The sequence below is a fragment of the Pseudoliparis swirei genome, chromosome 4 (genome assembly GCF_029220125.1).
Source record: "Pseudoliparis swirei isolate HS2019 ecotype Mariana Trench chromosome 4, NWPU_hadal_v1, whole genome shotgun sequence".
In the NCBI taxonomy this organism is placed as follows: Eukaryota; Metazoa; Chordata; class Actinopteri; order Perciformes; family Liparidae; genus Pseudoliparis; species Pseudoliparis swirei.
The window spans coordinates 25,683,185-25,704,315 of NC_079391.1; the positions used below are offsets into that span (position 1 = coordinate 25,683,185).

Below are 21,131 nucleotides of genomic sequence, written 5' to 3' on the forward strand. Positions count from 1 at the left end.
GTGGCGGGCGGAGATTTCAGGGGGGCGGGCCGTCACCCTGATAGAATGGTGGGGGAAACACTAAACATTGCTGGAGTGTACAAAGGGATGCAAAAGAAAGGAGATGGTGCACTTCTTCTCTAGGAGACTAGCTGCAGTTCCTGAGTCTGGTAACTCAAATGGGAGAAGTAAATGTGAACACATATTTTGACCGATTCTTTAGCACCATAGTCACTGAATTAAGTATTGGACCCAGTTCATCACAAGCCACATATTTCCCTAACATTAGGACACACCAGTGGCAAATCAGGAGAAAATTAAGCGCTGTCTGCGTAACTAGTCCAGCATTCACTTCATAGCTCTAAGCAGTATATACAATACAATCAAAACTATGTATGCTAAGCTATTCTTTTTTTTATTAAAGCAAGTATTGAAATAGCAGAACAATCCTATATTTCCTTTTCATTACATGTGTGTTTTTATGCATATGGCCATGAAAATAACAAAATATAAGGATATTATTTAGATTTGTTTGACATTTACTTCAGGAAATGATGTTTCAGGATGGTGGTGAACAAGTTAGTCTGGAGCCCCGCTGTCAATCATTGTTACATTTTAGTGTCTCATTTGTAGTTTCTCGGGACACAAAGCTTCAAACCAGGACCCTAACAGACAAGGTAGCAAGCTACTGTATTTATCCAAGGAAGCTAACATTTGCAGTTTACGTTACAGCTGATGAACAAAGTTGAATCCACGCGTGTGTGCGTGCGTGTGTGTGTGTGTGTGTGTGTGCGTGTGTTCAACGAAGAAAGAAACAAGTGAGTGCCTTCCCCCCACAGGAAGACCTAACAACACAATCAAAGAAACAACTACAAACAAAGATGACTGCAGTGCTAATGTGGAGCTCCGATGCCGTCAGCGTGGATTAAAAGCAGCGACAGAAACAGTCATTTGTTGCTCCAGCTGTCACCTGCTGCTGCAGCTTGTACTAATGTATCTTCCCCTGGAGCACTGTCATTGTCCCAGCAAACACTGCTGTTTGCAAGAGTTTACTGTGATAATCTACAGTACATTGTTGGTTAATGTGATAATATACAGTACACTGTTGGTTACAGTGATGATCTACAGTACATTGTTGGTTACTGTAAAAATGTACAGTGGGACCTTCCTGTTCATTTCTCTCAGCACGCTGCCCCTCGACTGTCCTAGAAATGCTCTGGCAGCCACACTTGGCTCATTTCTCCGCTCTCTCTCAGTCTGCTAATTTTATCCACGCTCTGACCCACTTGGTTCCTACAATTCTCCTGGCAGCACTCGTAGTGGAGCCTTAGACTTAGACACACACTGAACACCTGGAGAAAGACAGGGTTTGTATGGTCCCTTGTTGGCTAAACCACCTGTGCTTGTATTTATAAAACTACTGAATGGTCCACATTAAGATTGACCTGTATCTTGGTCTAGCAATGGGTTAACTAATTAAAGTGGCACGTTTATTGTGAAACTTAGTTGCAATGCAGCAGTCAGTCAGAAGTTAAACTTCCCATCAGCTGGTGAAACAGACTGCAGGTCACTTATTACCCGATCACCGGAGAACTGAAACCCATCAGTATTTAATGTGTGGCATTGGCCTCAGTCCTGTTGTTCGATAATTGCATTGTGGATTTAATTGTACTCAGTGGGTCAATTGATTTAATTGCTTTCTCCAGTGCTCCTGTCGTCATTTACCGACATGGCCGCAACTTCCTACCCTGCTTCTCTCCCACTCATCCATCAGGCTAACTAGGAGCGTGTAACTAGGAGCGTTACGTAGCGATGTTTGCATCTCTCAGAGTCTGAATCACATGCCGGAAGATGTTCAGAAGTGTCAGCTCCAAGGCTGTTTAGAGTCACATCATAAAAGCACCCATCATAATCAATCATAAAACACCACAAGACGCTGCACATTTACCTTCAGATAAAGAGTATTTGAGTAGTGGTGCATTGATGAAACCATTAACACTTCCTTAAGAAATTGGCCGTTTACCAAATTTATTTTTAAGCACCTTTTAAATGTGGGCAATTAGTGCTTTGTATTAAACACACAAAAGTGATTAGATTATATATCTAATCATAGATAGATTATATATCTAATAATATTAATGGAATAACATTGAAATCATTCCAAAAAATAAGTTGGATAAATAAAGTCAAATAGCATAAAGTAAATCAAATAAAGCAGACAATCGGGCTGCCAGGTTTGCATTGGAAACCATTTCCTAACATATAAAACTAGAATGGGCACTCGGTAGAGCACATACCTTCGCATATCACAAGATTGGGCATTGAATTATGAACATTTTGGCATTAGTTGCATGCCAATTGGATACTAATTGACCGTGCTATGGTAAAAAGAAGATGTTGACCTTTTCATGACCTTGACCTTTGATCCAATTGATCCCAAAATCTAATCAAATGGTCCCCGGATAATAACCAATCATCCCACCAAATGTCATGCGATTCAAGAAGATCTTGACCTTTTCATGACCTTGACCTTTGACCCGATCGATCCCAAAATCTAATCAAATGGTCCCCGGATAATAACCAATCATCCCACCAAATTTCATGCGATTCTTTTTAATACTTTTTGTGTTATGCGAGTAACACGCATACAAATAAATAAATAAATACACGGTGATCAAAACATAACCTTCCTCATTTTCAATGCGAAGGTAACAAACAGCTACATACAGTATCCACCCCGTTCTCCTCAGCTGGATGTGTGAGAGGACTCAGCTGTGTAAGCAGAATCAAGACCAAGTGGAGGTCATCTCTGAAAGTTGAGATGCTGGACAGGCTGATGTCAGTGTGACTTGAGGGACACACAAGGACTTCAGTGCTGATGGGTCAATGGATCTGTAGATGGAAGGTCCAGGATACCAGCATTTAAAAAGCAAGAAAATGGATAAAAACAACTGCATGTATTTTGTATACCAGTAATTGAGAGTGCACACATTAACCTTCAATATTTTCAATTACTTAAAAGATAGTTGTGATCACAAGCCAGCTGACACTCCACCACTGAGGCCGGAGCGCAGAGCATTTGTGTCGTCTACAGCGCTGCACCGACGGTGTCATTTTGAATTGACGACGAATTGGAATTGTCAATCTCGTTGCTAGTTTCCAAATTCGACTGTTTGATCAGCAGACTTAGCTTGACCTTTCTCCTAGCCGTGAGACAGGTCATTGGGTAACCTGAATATCCCAGGGTACAACTTCATGGACAACCACTGTTATGTCAACAAGAACAACGATATCTAATGTAGAGCAAAAACATGCATTTCTCAGCTGGGCATTGCTTGTTATATCGCTCTGATTCCACCATACAACGTTGTCCACAGCATGACGTCTTGTGCTTAGCTTTCCAATGCATTTTGAATCGAAGTTATTATGCAGTATGCACTAAGTACCGGTAATCATAATAATGTCCCTGTTGACTCTGCCATATGGAGAGGATCGTGATGACACAAGTCTCCTTTCTATTCTTGGTCGATCTCCAGGTTTTCCCACTTATTCGCTCCCTGTTAAATGTTGTGTTGTTAGTGGAGCTGCTAATTGGGATGCTTTTAGCTGGGCAGCGTCTGTGCATCATCAAGTCTGCCCTATGTTTAAAGTGCTGCTACTTTACTGAACTGTTCCTGAAGGAAGCTTTGTTTCTTTGGTGAGAGAGTTGGACTGCCCTACACAACTGCAAACCAAAACTGTCATTAGAAAGGCTTCAAATCATCTGGTTTTTGGTATTTCCTTCCATTTATGTATTCAATATTTGCAATGAAATACTAGTTGTTTTGTCGTGGCACATTGAGTCGTGGTTGTTTTAGGTCAAACGTGGTCACCTATATGCCAGTGTCTGACCCAACAATGACACAAAAAACAGTTTGGTATTTTAGAGTCTGTCGTTTCCTTTAAAACTAAAATGTTGAGACATCCTTGTCATGCTTTATTTTGTGTCAAATTAAAGCCTTTTTAAAATAGACACAAGCTCAGCATCGGAATCCATCGGCTCCCTCTCAGGGATGAGCCTGTTCCTCCTCTTTACCAGCATCACTGCCGGCTTCAGGTCCCGACACGTACATGTATGGCCTCAATCCAAAACGACTTCTTTGTCTTCTTCTATCTTGTCCCTGTCTGATTCGTGGGACACATCCGTTGGCGTGGGCGATGGTCTTCGACAACAGAGCGGTCTGTCCTCGAGGTTGAGCTGGTGGCTACACTCTAAAAAGCCCAACTTCAAATTTGTTGTCCCAACACATTTTTTTAAGTTGAGTCAACAAATGCCTTTTTAAGAAGTTGAACTAACTCAAAATGTCAATTTCATTAATAAAGAGTGGAATCCACTTAAAATGTTAAGTTGAGAAAACTTAATATAGTGGTTTGGGCATCTGCTGAGTTAACTAAGGCCACTGCGCATGTATGTCAGTAAACACACACATATATATATATATATATATACAAATACATATATAAATACATATATATATATGTAAATACATATATTTTGCTCAATTTATTTATTTAATTTAACAGACTATGAAGATTGAAATACTATAATACTAATGTGTAGGAGGTGACTCTTGTATGAAAGTGGTATATTTTAGTTTTAAAAATCTGCATAAAAATGTCTTTTGACTTTTAAATTGTATTGTTACAGAATGGGAAGAAAAAAAATGAAAATTTAAAAGAGGCGGTGAATATTTATTATAGTCTCTGTATGCTTGTTTTCTCAAGCAGCCCAGTTTCAAGGGAATGCCATTGTCCTTCTGTGTTGTATATATGTTCCATCATATACCATTGTGGCAGCGGGGTGTTAAGGCTCGGCTGCAGAGTGGGTGGAGTGGGGTGTGGTTCAGGAACGGTGTCTGATTGTCATCAGCTGGACTGATTGGTAATCAGATTGGTAATCAGTCCAGCTGATGACGATCTGTGTTGGTTATCTGAGTCTGTCTCCATAAAGGAGCTGGACAGACAGGAGATGAGAGGAGCGTGGAGAGCAGAGACACAGTCTGCTGTCGGAATAAACCTTATTACCGAATATCCCTCTGGCTACTTGTTGCTTATTGGTGCTTTAGGGGGGGGGGAACCTACTCGTGACGGCTACACACGTGTCACAACCATGTTCCAAAGCTTGTTTCAAGGCCTTGATTTTGGATTCACAAAATAGAATTTTTTCTTTTTTTTTCTTTATGCAGCCATTTTGATTTTTAAGGATTTTGACCCTCTGCTGTCTATGTTAAAGTATTGACACCTGGAATTCATATAGTTATGCAAACAAATGTTTAGTTATTGTTAATAAACATTTTGTGTTTGAAGAAGTTTGTTTTCTTTAACTGTTGACTTTTCCAAAGAAAACGGTGTACATTTTTAATTAATTTAAATGAAGGCAACTTTGCAAAGAATGTTGAGTACTCAAATAATGGGCAGTGAAATTTGGTAACAAAACATTTAAAGTTAAAAGTAATTTCTCTCAACAAAACATTTCTCAACAAAAAATGTTAAGTGCTGTTGATGTATGTTTTTAATCTACAAGAACACACAATTTAAAGTTTCTCCAATTTAACATTTTAAGTGTTCTGAACTTAAGTACATGAGTAGATGTAACTATCAAATGCAATATTTTAAGTAGTGTTAACTTAAATACATAAGTACGTCTGAATAGTAATGTTACGTTTGACAAACTTAAGATATCAATTTGAGTGAACTTCTTATCATAAGTTGACACAACACATTAGCCCTTAGTTGAGTGAACTCAAAAAGGCTTTGCAGCTGGTTGCCTCACTTTTTAAAGTTGACTCAACTTTTTTTTTCTTAGAGTGTACTGTCGATGTGAAATCCATTCATTATCCATCCATAGCTTACAGTTTTTACAGGAAACGCCTAAATATACATAATCGAATATAGTTTGCTAACCATGAGGTTTATATATATAGTTTATAGCTAGGTTTATAGAGTCTCTACTGACTGAAAAATAAGTAGACAGAAATAGGTGGTTATATTTACAATGACTACTGAACTTGGGACAGGGTTGATTTTTCAGTTTTTGAACATGAACTGACTGCCCTAAATCTTTCAGAATTAGTCCATTAATTGTACTCACACAATTGTAATCCTCTTTAAATCTACCAGAGGAATGGTGTCAAAGTTCCATTTGTCTGACTACCATGCAGGGGCAACAGTATTACTTCTGTTAGGGGACAAGTGTTGATGGTGGATGTGCTCGTATCATATAATACCAGTTTATTAACCAAAGCAATCATTTCCCGAAAGAACTAAATCCAAATCTCAAAAGCAAATGTATCAATCGCACTAATGAGCATGAACACTTTTTAGAGAAAAAACTGATCAACGGGTGTTTTTTCTTCTCTTTCAAATAGTACATTGCTTATGAATGGTTGGTTAAGTCCAAACACACTTAAATTATGAAATAATTTCCGTGCCTACACTGGATGTGTAGTCAAGGGTTGATTTATTTAATATATTGATACTTCACTTCAGTCAATTTCATTTTATTGAATAATTATTATCTCAGGTATCGTTCTTCTGTTGAGGAGTAAAAACAAAAGCAACATGAAAAGTTTTAATACACTGAGTGTGTTACGTCTGGAGAACCACTGGGAAGAACAGGACTCTAAAGGTCCGAGATGTCACCAGGAAGTGGTTCTTTGCAATCATCAGCTCCAGCGCCCCCACCTCCCTAAAAATAGGAAACTGTTTGGATAACGGAATGGAAAGAACAGAAGTTACCATATTTGGAATATAAAGGAAGTCACGTAGAGGCTCTCGAGAGGTAGCGGCAGCAATCTTTCAATCACCTTGTAGCCCCACCCTAAAGCACACCCTGCTTTATAGTCTGTTTGACTCTAAATGACGATAATTTACCAAATGGACATCATGCTGTATTGAAGAATACTTGAAACTAGAGATTGAGACCATAAACTCATGTTTACGAGGTGGTTATCCACTGGTGGATCAACACAGGGGCAGGGCAGACCATCACACTGTATACATGTGGAACACACCCACAATGGTATTGACCACGAGGTGCCTGCTGGGTCTGGCTAAAACCCTGATGATAGATGCTTCTGCAGCGACTTCACCGTGAACTCCATCCCTCCTCCTGTCCCCTTTGTATTCCTAAGTATCCTCTCTCTGCTCTCTTTGTGCAGCTACTCAGTGAAAAGATCAGCGGGGCAGAGGGGACCAAGCTGGACGAAGACTTCATGGAGATGGAGAGGGTGAGTTCACTACAGGTGGACTGGTTCGTAAACCTTTACCAAACAAAACAGCAACCCTGTAAATAGTGAAGCTGTTCATGTAATTAATAGCCAAGTGTCAATTCAATTGTTATTAAGGAAAACAAAACAAAATTGGATAAGATGATCATCTGCTTATAGTTATCAATTTGACCTGGACAGATGTGATGACTAAAAGCTGTGTCCACATTATAAAACATAATTTAATAATCAATAAATACATGTATATGTATTGATCTTCATCACTTGAAGGTTACTTTATATCTAAATGTCTAAATTAACTTAACAGAAATACTGTAGAATTACTCTGATCACACACACACACACACACACACACGTTGATTTGAACTGGCATTGAAGGGTTGCCTTTTAAGTTAAGGAGTTTAGTCACACATTGGATCATCATTCACATTTTGTTCGAAATATTGTAACCATAAACCCAGCCTGGGTCTGAATCACTTACTGACTGTAGTGTTTCAAACACCCTGTAGAACCAGAACATATTTACACGTAAATGAATACAAATATTTTGTAAGCGTTCTTGTCCTGCTCCTTTTAGAAAATTGAGGTGACCAACAAGTCTGTGTTTGATCTCTTGTCCAAAACAACAGAATACCTCCAGCCGAACCCAGGTAAACAAAAAGCTGGACCATATGATATTTTGGTAAAGTTACTGTGTCTACCAATACAACTGGCTCAATGAATCCTGTGTGTGGTATTATTTGTTTCCCTCCACAGCCTCCCGAGCCAAACTGAACATGCTGAACACGGTGTCTAAGATCCGAGGGCAGGTGAAGACCACTGGCTACCCTCAGACTGAAGGCCTGCTGGGAGACTGCATGCTGCGTTACGGCCATGAACTGGGAGAGGACTCTGTGTTTGGTAGTGATCCTCATCTACTATAAGTTCTTAGATAGTGGACAGGGCTGCAGAGAGGTGAATTGGTTTCTCGTTCAGCACGTTCAATTCCTGCTTTTGACTGGCACACAGCTGAGGAGCAATGACACACTCCTCCTGGAGTTCACATTTGCAACATCAGCAGAACTTCACGCACAACAAAATGTCAATACAGGATTCAAAGGTGCTGAATTGGAAATGCATTTCATTTTTTAATTCCATTTTATTTGTATAGCCCGATATAACAATTCACAAATTTGCCTCAAAAGTTTTTTTACAATCGGTAAGACTTCCTCTGTCCCATGACCCTAGCACTGGATAAGGAAAATAATGGTGAGGAGGAGAAAGGAGCTCAGTGGATCCTCTGAAGTTTCTCGAGCAGTCTAGGACTAAAGCAGCATAACAAACGATGATCATGAGCCAGCCCTAACTATGAGTGTAATACTAAATGAGACGGACAGTGGAAGCTGGTTTCACGGGAGAAGAGCTTGATAGCTGAAGGCTCTTCCTCCCATCCTAGAATTAGCTGTAGTGTTTCCCAGGTTGGTTGTGAAAGACGAAAGAGTTAATTTATATAATTCAGGTTTCGGGTTTATTAACAGGCCAGAGTCAAAGATGGCTGCTACTCCACCTCCTCGGCTGGTGCTTCTAGGAATGTGAGTATTAATATGACTCTGGGTGTGAATTAACTTAAGCTGACAATAACAAAGCCAGGTTTCATCAAGACAAGGTAAATAACTTAATAACAGTCCTGAAAGAACTCACAGTGTTTACCGGGGGGTGAGGAGGGTAACTAGCAACAGGCCTATATACTCTATTGGCCCCGTTCCTATTCTATTCTTCTTCCTAACGTGTACATTTCATCACAATTTAGTGTGAAGACTCATTGGTTTCTGACCTGCTTCTGATTTCCTTTGAACAGTCAGACTTCATGTCTTCAAAGGACTTCTGTGTTGTCGCGTCGATTAACTGAGATGATGTGCTCTGTCCTGTAGGCTGTGCTCTGGTGGATATGGGCGAGGCCATGAGGCAGATGGCAGATGTGAAGGACTCCCTGGATATAGGTGTCAAACAAAACTTCATTGACCCCCTACAGAATCTACAGGACAAGGACCTCAAAGAAATCACGGTACAACTCTTTTGTGTTATTACAGGCGGGGAGAGAGCTGTCGCTGTGTGCTTGATTTGTCTCCTCCTTCATATTATTTAGTGAAAAACTTTGAGACATTTTTACCTTCTGATATATCCGGTAAAATTCCTGCACTCCTATATGTTTTACCATGAATAAAGGGTGTAACATTTCTGAAACTGAGACTGAAATGGTTACTAAAACTAAGAGTTAGTTTTTGAAAGAACAAGAACACATTGACTTGTGCTCTGTTTAAAAGATAACCTCCAGCTAACTTATCGCTTTTCACAATGCATTGTTTTGGCTTGCAGCACCACCTGAAGAAGCTGGAGGGCCGCCGCTTGGACTTTGACTACAAGAAGAAGCGCCAGGGAAAAGTCCCAGACGAGGAAATCCGGCAGGCCGTGGAGAAGTTCGATGAGAGCAAAGAGCTGGCGGAGAAGAGCATGTTTAACTTCCTGGAAAATGATGTAAGAGACAGGATAAAACTTCTCAATGAAGAACAGACCAATAGGCAGTCGGGCATTTGTTTATTTATAACAGGAGTTTGCTCGTTTTGTGACTCTGGCGTGACTCAGACAAAAGGTCTGCGTGCTTTGCCAGCACCACGGACAGCGGCATGGATTCATTAATACACAACGCATCATGGAAACACAAGCATTGTTCAACTAAACATGTTCAACAACCCCTCTGCCTCTGTTAGACGAGACAGACTTAGGCATGATTTTATAATGGAGTGACATTCAGTGTAAATTCAGATCCTGCCTCAATTCTGTGTGTGTGTGTTTGTGTGTGTGTTTTTGTTGCCAATAGGTAGAGCAGGCGAGCCAGCTACTGGCGCTGATTGAGGCGGCCGCAGAGTACCATCGGCAGTCGTGTGAAATCCTACAGGAGCTCAGTGGAAAGCTGCAGGAAAGGTGAGGAAAAGCACTTCACTTTGCCGTCACTGATTACTTTGCAGCCTTCAGCCCCTGTGGGAGGATGACAATCTGAGTCTGGATTTGCTTCTCCAAAATCAATGTAATTTCACTCGGAGTGGTTGAGACTTTCAATGAGAGATGCTCAATGTGGTGACAGCAGGTCTGTGAGCAGAATACAAATGTGATTTATTTTCCTTTCGGCTATGATTTAAAGAAGAAGGAAAACAAAATACTTAAATGTCAAACATGTCTTTCTTCTTTTATCAAACTCAGCCACCACCAAACTGCTGTGTATTAACACTCCATTTTACTACATCCACCACACATACAACATTGTAAACTGGTAATTGGTCCATACAACGAGTGCCTCATTTTATTCCTGGATGACCTCTACAAAATACTTGTGCCAGCTGAGAGTGAAGGACAAGACAGGGGGAAGTAAAAACTTCAAATACAATAGTGATACTTTGTGTAAAAACAGGTGAGCGATAAAACAAAATGAAAAGAAAAAAAAGTTTGGGCCAGTCATTTTAATAATCTTTTCAAAAAAGTGTTTGTTGTTGTAATACCCATGGTGGCCTCAAGAGGCTGAAGTGCAGCACTTACCCATGCAGGAGAAAAAGCGTTCCTTGTCCTCCATGGACTCTAAACACAAGTATATCAGCAGCATGTCCTGTTAATGAGACTGAGAAGTTTGCTCTTACCCCAGGATATCCACAACCAGCAGCCGGCCCAAGAGAGAGTTCAAACCGAAGTCCATCAGGAGCAGCATCGAGACCCTGGACAACAGTCGGCACAACAGCCTGTCCTACAGCTCCTCACTCAAATCCAGCGGTACTTACTTTTCTTTTTTCCAATATGTAACTTCCTCTGTCAGCCCCATCTTTATTGTTTGCTTTGCCTTCAAGTATATAGACATTTATTTCTATTATCTCTGCAGATATCCAGATCAACCCAACAATCAATGGTAACGGTAGGTATTTCTTTATACAGTGTTGATGGTCTGTAAATGCACAAAGTATATTTATCCTCTCTCACTAAATGCTAATTGCTGTCTATACTATTTTAGAATATTCCCATCTTTTGAAACTGACAATAAACATTCCACTTGTTCCCCATCCACCATGAACTTCCTGACAAACTGTTTTAGTTTGTTTGTTGCTATGATAGCCGTTTGCTTTTTAATGACAAAAATAGTTCTTAGCTTTAATTGAGACCAGCGATTTGTCATTATTACCAAAAATAAAATGCTTCATAGCAGCTGCGACTAAATAATTGAAAAACGGAATGTTATGCTAATTATTTTTGAGAACAATTAAGTAAAGTGGCTGTTAATATATACTAACTGGTGTTAGTTTACTGTTAACATGCTCAGTATCTGAAAAAAGCGCTGCTGCCCTCTACTGGTAGAAGTTAGACACAACTAGTGCTCGCGCAGTGGACCACAGCAGATTAACTGGATGATTTATTCTTCATAAATTGAGTGTGTGCATTGTTTTGTGTTGTTTGGTACTCAACACCATCTTCATGTGTCTTTACATCTCACCCAGCTGATCATATAACTTCTGTTTCACTGTCATGGCCTGAGAGCCCCATAATCAATGGCAATATTCACCGTGAGTAACGCACACCGACTCTGCATTCGCACGTTCATGATGACACACCAACGACTCTTTTGCTGAATAATGAAATTCATATTCAAGTAAACACGCTCCTACTCTGAAATGGGAGGGTCTTCGGGTTTTGGACAGTCGGAAAAAAGGAGCAATTTCAAACGAGTTTGAAGTGTTTTCGTGATCTCGGAGATATAGAGTTTCCTCGGTTATGATGGAGATGTCTCAGTATTAGCACTAAGTGCTGACAAATGAGCAAAACCCCATCCACTCGAGTTCTATTTTCTTCTCTGCTTTCAAATGCATCTTAGGGTCTTCATCAGCAGCTGGGGGTTTGTTCAGTTGTCGTGTAAATGGCAAAGAAAATCTAAGATATTTGATGAAATCTTAACTCCACTTTACTGATTAATTAGCTTTAGTTTGTGTCTTTAACCATATCTCATGACCTTCAGCAGCAGATAAAGGTCACTTGGGTTGTAATGAAGACAGTATGCAGTATGCTCAGTATGAGCATTGTCAACTGAGTAAACACCATCCACTCAAGGTCCTCTTACTAGCAACTCTGGGCTTTCAGCCAAGGCATCAGCAGGTGGACTTTTTTTAATAAGCAATTAAAAGACATCTTATAAATCTCCTTTCGGGCAATTTCCCAATGACTAATTGGAAAAGAATCTGTTCTATAAAATAATGAATTACTTGATAATTAAATAAATTGTTAGTTGGTAGGAAAGAAGACAATTTTCATCCTAAAATGTATCTTCCTGTGGCGCAGAGAGCGAAGTGTTGGACCAGCCGTGCTGCCGCTCCCTCTATGACTTCGAGCCAGAGAACGAGGGCGAGCTAGGCTTCAAGGAGGGGGACATCATCATCCTCACCAACCAGATAGATGAAAACTGGTACGAGGGCATGATCAGCGGCGAGTCCGGCTTTTTCCCCATCAACTACGTGGACGTCATCGTCCCCCTGCCTCAGTGAAGACCGGCACCTCAAGTCCTATCAAGACTCCCTTCCTCAGACTCTGAACCCACTCGGCCCTGAAAATTGACGGGGCCAGCTCAGCCCGAAGCTGGGAAAGAATTTATTTCTACTCATTTTTCAAATGGAGCCAGAGAGGTAGTAGGGCCTAGTTGTGACATGAGATAAAAACATGTTGCTGGTTGAATTGCTTTCTCTGTTGATATTTATGAACCTGAAGCCAACTGAAAACCAAGACCTTAAGTGGGACCCTCTGCTTGGTCTGATCCTCCATGTCCTCTGGGTCTGACCAAGGTCAGTCCCTCAGTTGACATTGCTCTCCTGTCTGCTCGTTCTTCACCGCACACTGAGGCTTCTGGACTCTCTTTGAAGTTCACCACTGGACATCGTGACAGCATCTTTTTGTCCCTGCAAACACTTTATAAGCTTTCCTTTGCATTATAGTTACATTGTTTTCATTTCAGGATAATGTATCACACTCTCATATAGGTAGCCCCAAAATAAGGAGGGGCTTTGCATTCGCTTCTTTAATCCCATTATAGGGATGGCATGCACCGTCATGGATGCCTCGCATCATGCTCACAACATACGAGCTAGCTAAGGAGCTAGCATGATCCAATTATGAATGTAGTCAGAGGAACAGGGCTCTCAAGTGTCACGCATTGAGCGTGACACTCACGCATTTCGGTCTTAAGTCACGCACTCCCGCCACACATCGTATTTCTCACGATGAAAAAAACTTGGCTATTTAATGTTTTAATGTGCCGCAGCGTGCAAACATGAGCTGGCCGCGCTGCCCTCACCATGGAGGAAACAAGCGCTCCCCTGGAGTTCTGCTGTGAGGTGCCACTTATCAGCCAATCAAAAAAAAGAAATGGGCTACACAATAGCCAATCAGGAAAAAAAACGTATCTGTTGTATCTGGGTAAAATTTAATCCAGCAACCAATGAAAATAAAGCATCCTGGAATTGCGCGCGACTGACTGATATCCGAAAATGTCGTTCTGCTGATGGAAATGTCACTCTTGCCTGTCTTCAAAACTTGAGAGCCCTGGAGGAATTAGCTGCTGTTTCAACAGTTGGTTCACCCAAATCATCCTTAGAAGACAATTATAGCAGGTAATGTATTTTAGAAATGTGTTTTAGTTATATTTGTTGAAATTCTCTGGCAAAAAGAAAACAAAGGGATATCTTTGACTGTATCAGGACTGTAATGCCAGAATGAAACCACTGGACAGACCTGTGTGCACTCTGCCTGTGCACTCATTGTGTGTCACCACCAGCCTTCAACAAGCTGATAGCTCTTCACCTAAACATGTTGGATGTTTAGGTTCATAATGATCATTTTGGAGTTGACATGGAAACCTTCTCACTAGATTTAGCGACTTTTGGAGCAAGTGCTGCTTTCACAGAAAAAGAGTTGGAAACACTGTTTGTTTGGATCCTTCTTAAGAGCTATCGTACTCCTGCTGGTTTATTCAATGTGACACACCCAAGGTTAAAAATAAATTAAAAAGATGGCTTGAAAATAGGATTTGTGTGAACTGACCCCTTTTAAAAAGAAAGTGGATGGGCTGCCTGTATGTTTTTACTGTCACTCAAAATATTCTCTCTCCCTAGAAGACCTCCACTATGGATGCCACACTGCTGTATTCCATCAATGTCTTTTATTTTTTAGTATTTCATGTTCTGTGTTATTGTCCAAACACAAGCCAAATTGCCAACACTTCACAGGGATGTGTCGGCACTCAAGTGAAGACTTACCAAAGTTCAAGGATCATTTCAACTAAATAGAGCTTATTTAATGTCGTAGTTTTGGCCATCATTTCTATCAGTACAATACTATTGTACTATTTGAGTTGCTGATAAATGTAACATGGTGACATATGAGACAGGAAACACCTGCAGTCAGACAATTAGACGGGTTGTAAACTCTATCCCCTCCGCTCTATAGATTGTTGTTGTGGTAATTGGTATTTACCCCCAGGGGTAGATTCAATTCAATTCAATTCAGTTTATTTGTATAGCCCAATTTCACAAATTACAAATTTGTCTCGGAGTGCTTTACAATCTGTACACATAGACATCCCTGCCCCAAAACCTCACATCGGACCAGGAAAAACTCCCAAATAACCCTTCAGGGGGAAAAAAAGGGAAGAAACCTGGAGGAGAGCAACAGAGGAGGATCTAGATAGATGGATGGATGGATCTTTAATTTTTTTTATTTTGTACATTTACAGTTATGGTTCAGAGAACTCTCGTTCATTTGTTTCCAGCAGCAGTAGGTAGCTACTTTCACCTCTTATACTACTGCCTGTCAACCTCAGCATCAGGCATACAGACACAGTTAGAGACTAGCTGGTGAACCTAGTGGAGCATTTAGGAGCTATAAATAAAGATATCTTTCCACAGGAGTTGGTGGAGAGAAAAATAGAGCTAAAAAGAGTGCTAATGAGAGCAGAAACAATACTCCACATGAAGGCTACACTACTTAGTTCCTGCTGGGTGTGTAAATACTGCTTTTTGGGACATATGTTGAAATATGTGTGTGATTTCAGCTTATTATGGAGTTGGACCAAGTGGCCAATAACTGATTTAATAAGCCTAGAGGTAAGCCACATTTATTATTACCCAGACGATCTGTTACAAACAATCCATCTGTTATGATCAGTCGGGGAGGACCCACATGCAGGGCAGGGATTAGAAGGTGTATTTATGGAACCAAGGGGGGAAATGTTGGTGGATGTGCAATCAGCAGTCTCCCTTTCAGTTCTACTGCCAAAAAGAAAAGAATTTAGATTCTGGATGAAGTTGGCTTTAAGAATGTGCCTGCTTGTTTCTTGCCCTGTTGGATATCTGGTAGAAACGATGGCCAAAGTTACACAAAATAAAACCCAAACATAAAAATGTGGGCTACAACATTTGCTTCATGGAGGCTTGAGCTGCTTGTCACTGTTCCTTTCCACAAAAAAACACTCCATTCCTATTCATTTTCATACATGCTTTATGAATGTTTGGACCTCCTAAGCCACAGCTCTTGTGATCCAGTGATCCCACCTAACTGGCAGAGTCACCAGTGCTGGGATGTACTGGTAGACAGCAGGGGGTGTAAATGACTCCTGTTAAGACTCTACCTGTTTGGTGTAACTCTACAGCCCCCACTCCCAGCCCCCCTCCTCAAACTGACTGCCTGTGTTGCCTGCTGTGCTCTTAACTGTCGTCCAAAACACGTATTTTTACGAGCAAGATGAACTGAACTGAACTCCCATCTTTCTGAATCTCTCTCACTCACTCACTCTCTGTATGTGTGTGTTTACGTGCTCTGACCTATTGTGACATATTGTAAGGACCGTAGTGCCCACTCTTTGTCGGATGAATGCCTTATCACACTGAAACCGATTGAAAGTGCTTTTTTGAAATGTCGTCTGTTTTGCACTGAAGCTTTAGAATCTACCTAACACATATGTTTATAGACAAGCACCATTTTGTTTTATTATGTATGTTTATTTCTCTTTTTCATCAGCGTTGCACTTTGTGTTATTCACACCAAGGTTAGAATCACTGCCATATCAGATGTATATGAGACTTAGATTTGTACCACAGATGTTCTTTGGACTGTACTATATTGAATCCAGAATATCAACTTTTATTGTTTAGATTGGAAAAAGTATCCAATCCATTGACGTAGATGCTCCCGTTACTTCATTAGTGTGTGATAAACGGAGACTGTAGGTTCTGTGTGGCCGTACTGATGAAGTTGTTTCTTTTGGCTTACATTTCTGAGAACCACCAATGAGTTTGAGGAAATCATTTGTAAAGCAAAAAATGTTTCATGAATGTTTTATATCAGCTTCGTATCACAAAAACACAACTACAAAACCATGTGGTTAAAGTGTGAAATAATTGGATGAAACGACTTGCGGTTGAGGTTAGACTAGATTGGTCTGGTTTCTCATCTCTAACAGGAATATGATTTCCCTTTACAAACCTTAAGGATATTAGAACCACATGATTTTTTGAAAATAATCATTTATGTTCCTGGTAATCTTTTAATATGATAAATTTGTAGGGAATGTTGAGTTTCATAACTTTAAGAAGAAGAGCAACGCAGAAGTGTTGAGCATGACAACGCTGATGGAATAAGTGCTGTGGAAGTGTAAACTACGCTGAATTTACCAATTGTGCTATCAGATTACAAGTAATACAAAATAAAAGTTCATATTTAGCTGGTAAATGAGTGCCCAGCCTTTATTTATATGACCATTATATATGAATGCCGGGTTTTATTCCAGATTTGATGGGACTTTTTCTTCCTCCAAAAGTGTGTTCTTATTTTTTCCCAATATGTACTTGATGAATTCATTATGTTTTGTCTTTTTATGTGTTGTGGACCAACTCAACTTTATATACATTAGAGAGAAAAAGAATAAAATGTATGGATACTTAGCTTGAAATTGCCTAGATGTTCAAGATGTTGCAAGTTACTTTTTCCCCTAATGTTTGACATTATGGATTACACATACTGTGTAACTCTTAGCACAGGGTGCTATCTGCAACACAGTACAACTAAATGCATCACAGTAAATCCATCCGAAGGTTTATTTCAGTCTCCAGGTAAGAAACGGGGACAAAGACTGAAACTTAACAAATCATGACCCAAGTGGAACCATCCATACTAACCTTCTCTTCCTAAATTGTTTGATTTAAGACTGAAAACCAGGTAAGCCTTCTTCACTTTTATGTTTTTGCCATCACTACAGTATAAATGCCTGACTTTTGATACACTAAAACAAGATCTCTCAACACTGTACCTCTGTTTGCCTTTGCAGTATTCATTATTCAGTATTCATTTTACAACCAACTACAACGCAATGCGAACAGGATGCACAGCTCTGTGTTTAATTTATTTCAGTAGCATAATATATGCAAAAGGTGTTTTTTAGATGTTGTAAATTGAATATATTAATAAATATATTGCATAAATAAAACAAGCAAATAAGGAGCCACCATGTCCATGTGTGTGACCTGTAAGTCACGTTTGTGTACTTCTTGTTGTGTGGCTGTTTCCTTGTACTTTGAACGTTTAATATTACAGCACACAATGATATTTTAGGCTATAGTGTGCCTCTTACTTTTGGGTCAACATCTAGTTCTATACACAAAACTAGGTGCAATGACAAATGGCTTCCCCAGTGTGGAGGAGCTAGCCTGCACGGAGCCCTGACCCCCACCCTATCCAACACCTATGGGATGAACTGGGACACAGGATGTTGGCCAGAACGTATCCCTCAGCATCAGTGATGGATGATATATGTTGTCGCCATAACAACTAACAACATTTGCCATTTTCTTTTGTTCTGGTCAAATGACTGGGTAGAATTATTCATTCTACATGTTTTATATTTGCAATTGTCTTACTGTGTAACTTAATACTCTATCATTTTACTTCCCAGCCTCTGAGAGCTATTCAAAGGAAACTCTAGTCATGTAACCTGGGATGATGAAACAATAGGCACTGTTTGGTGTTACAATTGTGTGGTGGTTACTGCCTGAAATAAGCAACCCTCTCATCAGTCCTCATATTTATTCAAGTACAGTATATGTTTACACCCTGTCATGAATTGTCCCTATGCATTGTGAACACATACGGAGCACATCCACATGGATTTTGTGTCCATTAAAGCCTCCAAAATATCCATATGGTACTGGAAACACTATAAAATCCCCCATGTGAAAGTACCAGTATCGGCAATCAAACCAATATTTCTTGTCAAGAGCTATTTGGTCGCTCCACTTAGTTGTTCACGCAATGAATCCAATCACAAAGATGGATATGATAAGTTTAACCAGGAGGATCTCTGGTCTGCTGGTTTATGGTGAAGTAAAGGGTAGTTCACACAAGTTACACAACATGCATTAGTGTAGCGCCATACAGCCCAGCCACCTGACCATGAAGTTGAATCGGCACATTTCTCAAAACCTGAACATTATAACCTTCATAAAGGTAGGATTAACTGCAGGATTAGACTGCATCAAACCTAAAACATATGCATAATTGTTTAGGTTTTGAGAAATCTGTCACTTCAATTTTAGACAAATTAGTTTGAGTGTGGATTAAACTTTTGTATATCACACAAATATCCTGGTACTGTTTAATCTCTGTACAGTCTATCTAAATTAAACTAAAAGTAACTAAATTGTAATTTGGATAACCCAATCCTGTAAACTATTACATTTGTCTGGTACCCCTTTAATTTCCAAAGTGAGATCCAGGAGTCAAACTAACAAAGGCAGCAATGATTGTGGACTATATCCAGCACTCAGCACTTCTTTGTTTAGACTCTCTGATGGCTCTCTTACTCCTCAGAGGCTGCTGCTCTCCTTTATGGGACTCCTGTGTCTTTGGTTGCTCTGGTCCAATCTCTCTGACCTCCTCAGGCTCCCTCATCCTGCCACTGTTCACAGCACAGGTCCAGTCAGGCTGATGCCCCATCACCAGGTCCAAAGTGGGCAGGCAAGTGGTGCTGGTCATGTCCCTGCAGCCCAAAGAAGATGTGAGAGAGGGGCTGTCTAAGGGGAAGGTTTCATACCCCCCTCTTATACCTGGACAACCTGCCCAGGACACCCTCTCCCTCAGCTTCACAACCTGCCTGATCTTCTTCCAGCCCAGATGGTTGAGCTCCAGCAGGTTAAGCAGGATACAGAAAATCCCCACACAAAACATGAAGAGCAAAAAGATGGTCTTCTCCGTGGGCCTGGACACGTAGCAGTCCACCGGCTGGCTGCAAGGGGTCGAGGTACACAGGAAATGGACAGGTACCTGGAAGCCAAACAGCTTCCATTGAGCCGTGACAAAGCCCACCTCCAGAACTGCCCGTACACACACATGGAAGATATAACATTTCGACAAAACCCCTCCAGAGACCACATGACCCTCTGCATTCCCCTCTATGACGGTGTAACCTCTGGCGTGGCTCAAGGACACAATGTTGTTGGGGTCTCCCCTCAGGTGGGTCTGAGCGGCAACGCCCTCCAGCACATCCGCCACGCTGTGACCCAGATGCTTATGGGAGCGGATGGAGCAACTGTCCGAGTCGCAGCTTAGGTCATACACCTCCCGTCCACTGCCTTTTCCCACCTTAGGGCCTCCTGGTCCATGCCGTTGCCTCTGGGTGGTATTGTGAGGCAGCTTGGACAGGTTATGCCAAGTGTAGATGATGAAGCAGAGGGATGGTGTGGAGACGCTGATGATGTGGAACACCCAGAAGCGAGGTTGCGAGATGGGCGCGAACGCGTCATAGCAGACGGTGGAGCATCCCGGCTGCAGCGTGTTGCACACAAACATCTGCTGCTCGTCGGTGTACACGTCCTCAGTCGCCACAGCAACGATGAGCAGCCGGAAAATGACCATGACGGTGAGCCACAGGCGCCCGATCATGGTGGAGTGCTGGTGGACAGCATCCAGGAGTCGTTTGAGCAAAGTCCACTCCGTCATGGTGGCCTGTGGCTGTCGGCTGCCTCGAGGAGGGACCAGCTGCCTGCAGGAGAGCAATCTGCTCTGGACGGATCCCCTTCTCCTCTCAAGCTCAAGTTAGACTTGCTGTTAACCTAAACCAGAGGACCTGATCTGAGCTACACGACCCTGTCTAATCTACACCACCCTCTGGTTTTGAGGTTTTAATTCTCAATTGTAAAATCCAAACAGCTAGCCTCCCTGACGGAGGGAGCTTTCTGCCTGGCTGCTTTGAGAGCACTGGAGCCATTGCAAGAGAGAACCACCTCATCTTTCCTAGATAAGGATATCCACTTGACATAAGTCATTTGGCGCACTCACTCCTCTTCAGTCTTTGGGATCCATTTTAAAACAGAGACCGTACCCTTACTCTACTGGAGGACATGCTGATAGTGCAGACTGATAGAGCATTCTTCACACATTAGTGCTCTTCCTTTAATGGAGCAGCATATTCTGAATGATGATCAGTGCAGAAGAGTATGTCCATTGCCAAATTGTGTATAACACATGCTGGACAGTGTTATAGAGAGAAAGAAGAGGTGAAGAAACCCAGCTGTGAAAATTAATTAAGAAACCAGGTTTGGTGGAAATAAAATATTTTATAGTTCAGTCGAGTTTCTAGTAAGGTTTTCTGTTCCAGGGCTTGTTTTGACTGCTCCTCTCCAGCCACTTGTCAATCCTCTTATCTGTGTTTTAAAAAAAGACCCTTGAAAGGTCTGCGAACATCAAATCGTTGTGTCCCCAGATAAAACAATCAGTGACCCCTTTCCTTACTTCAAACAGTCCTGGCAACAGTCGAGTCTCCGTCTCAGAGCTCTG

The 21,131-nt window shown here is 41.1% G+C and overlaps 2 protein-coding genes across 4 annotated transcripts in view; one reads left to right on the top strand and one right to left on the bottom strand.

The window, feature by feature from the left end:
• sh3gl3a (SH3-domain GRB2-like 3a) overlaps positions 1–17,245 on the top strand; it is a 36,977-nt gene extending 19,732 nt beyond the window's left edge. For 2 of the 3 annotated variants that reach the window (XM_056412962.1, XM_056412961.1), the window contains exons 2-11: positions 7,179–7,247; positions 7,825–7,897; positions 8,004–8,147; positions 9,158–9,291; positions 9,603–9,761; positions 10,105–10,208; positions 10,921–11,045; positions 11,152–11,184; positions 11,762–11,827; positions 12,597–17,245. In XM_056412962.1, the coding sequence (XP_056268937.1) occupies positions 7,179–7,247; positions 7,825–7,897; positions 8,004–8,147; positions 9,158–9,291; positions 9,603–9,761; positions 10,105–10,208; positions 10,921–11,045; positions 11,152–11,184; positions 11,762–11,827; positions 12,597–12,799 (1,110 nt within the window). In that variant the 3' untranslated portion in view covers positions 12,800–17,245. The remainder of the gene's footprint in view (positions 1–7,178; positions 7,248–7,824; positions 7,898–8,003; positions 8,148–9,157; positions 9,292–9,602; positions 9,762–10,104; positions 10,209–10,920; positions 11,046–11,151; positions 11,185–11,761; positions 11,828–12,596) is intronic. The other variant, XM_056412963.1, reaches the window with a different exon arrangement.
• A 1,861-nt stretch (positions 17,246–19,106) lies between these two features.
• Positions 19,107–20,294, bottom strand: gjd6 (gap junction protein delta 6). The gene has a single exon (XM_056413151.1). It carries the CDS (start codon positions 20,292–20,294, stop codon positions 19,107–19,109), a length of 1,188 nt encoding a protein of 395 aa, XP_056269126.1.
• Between the last annotated feature and the right edge of the window lie 837 nt (positions 20,295–21,131).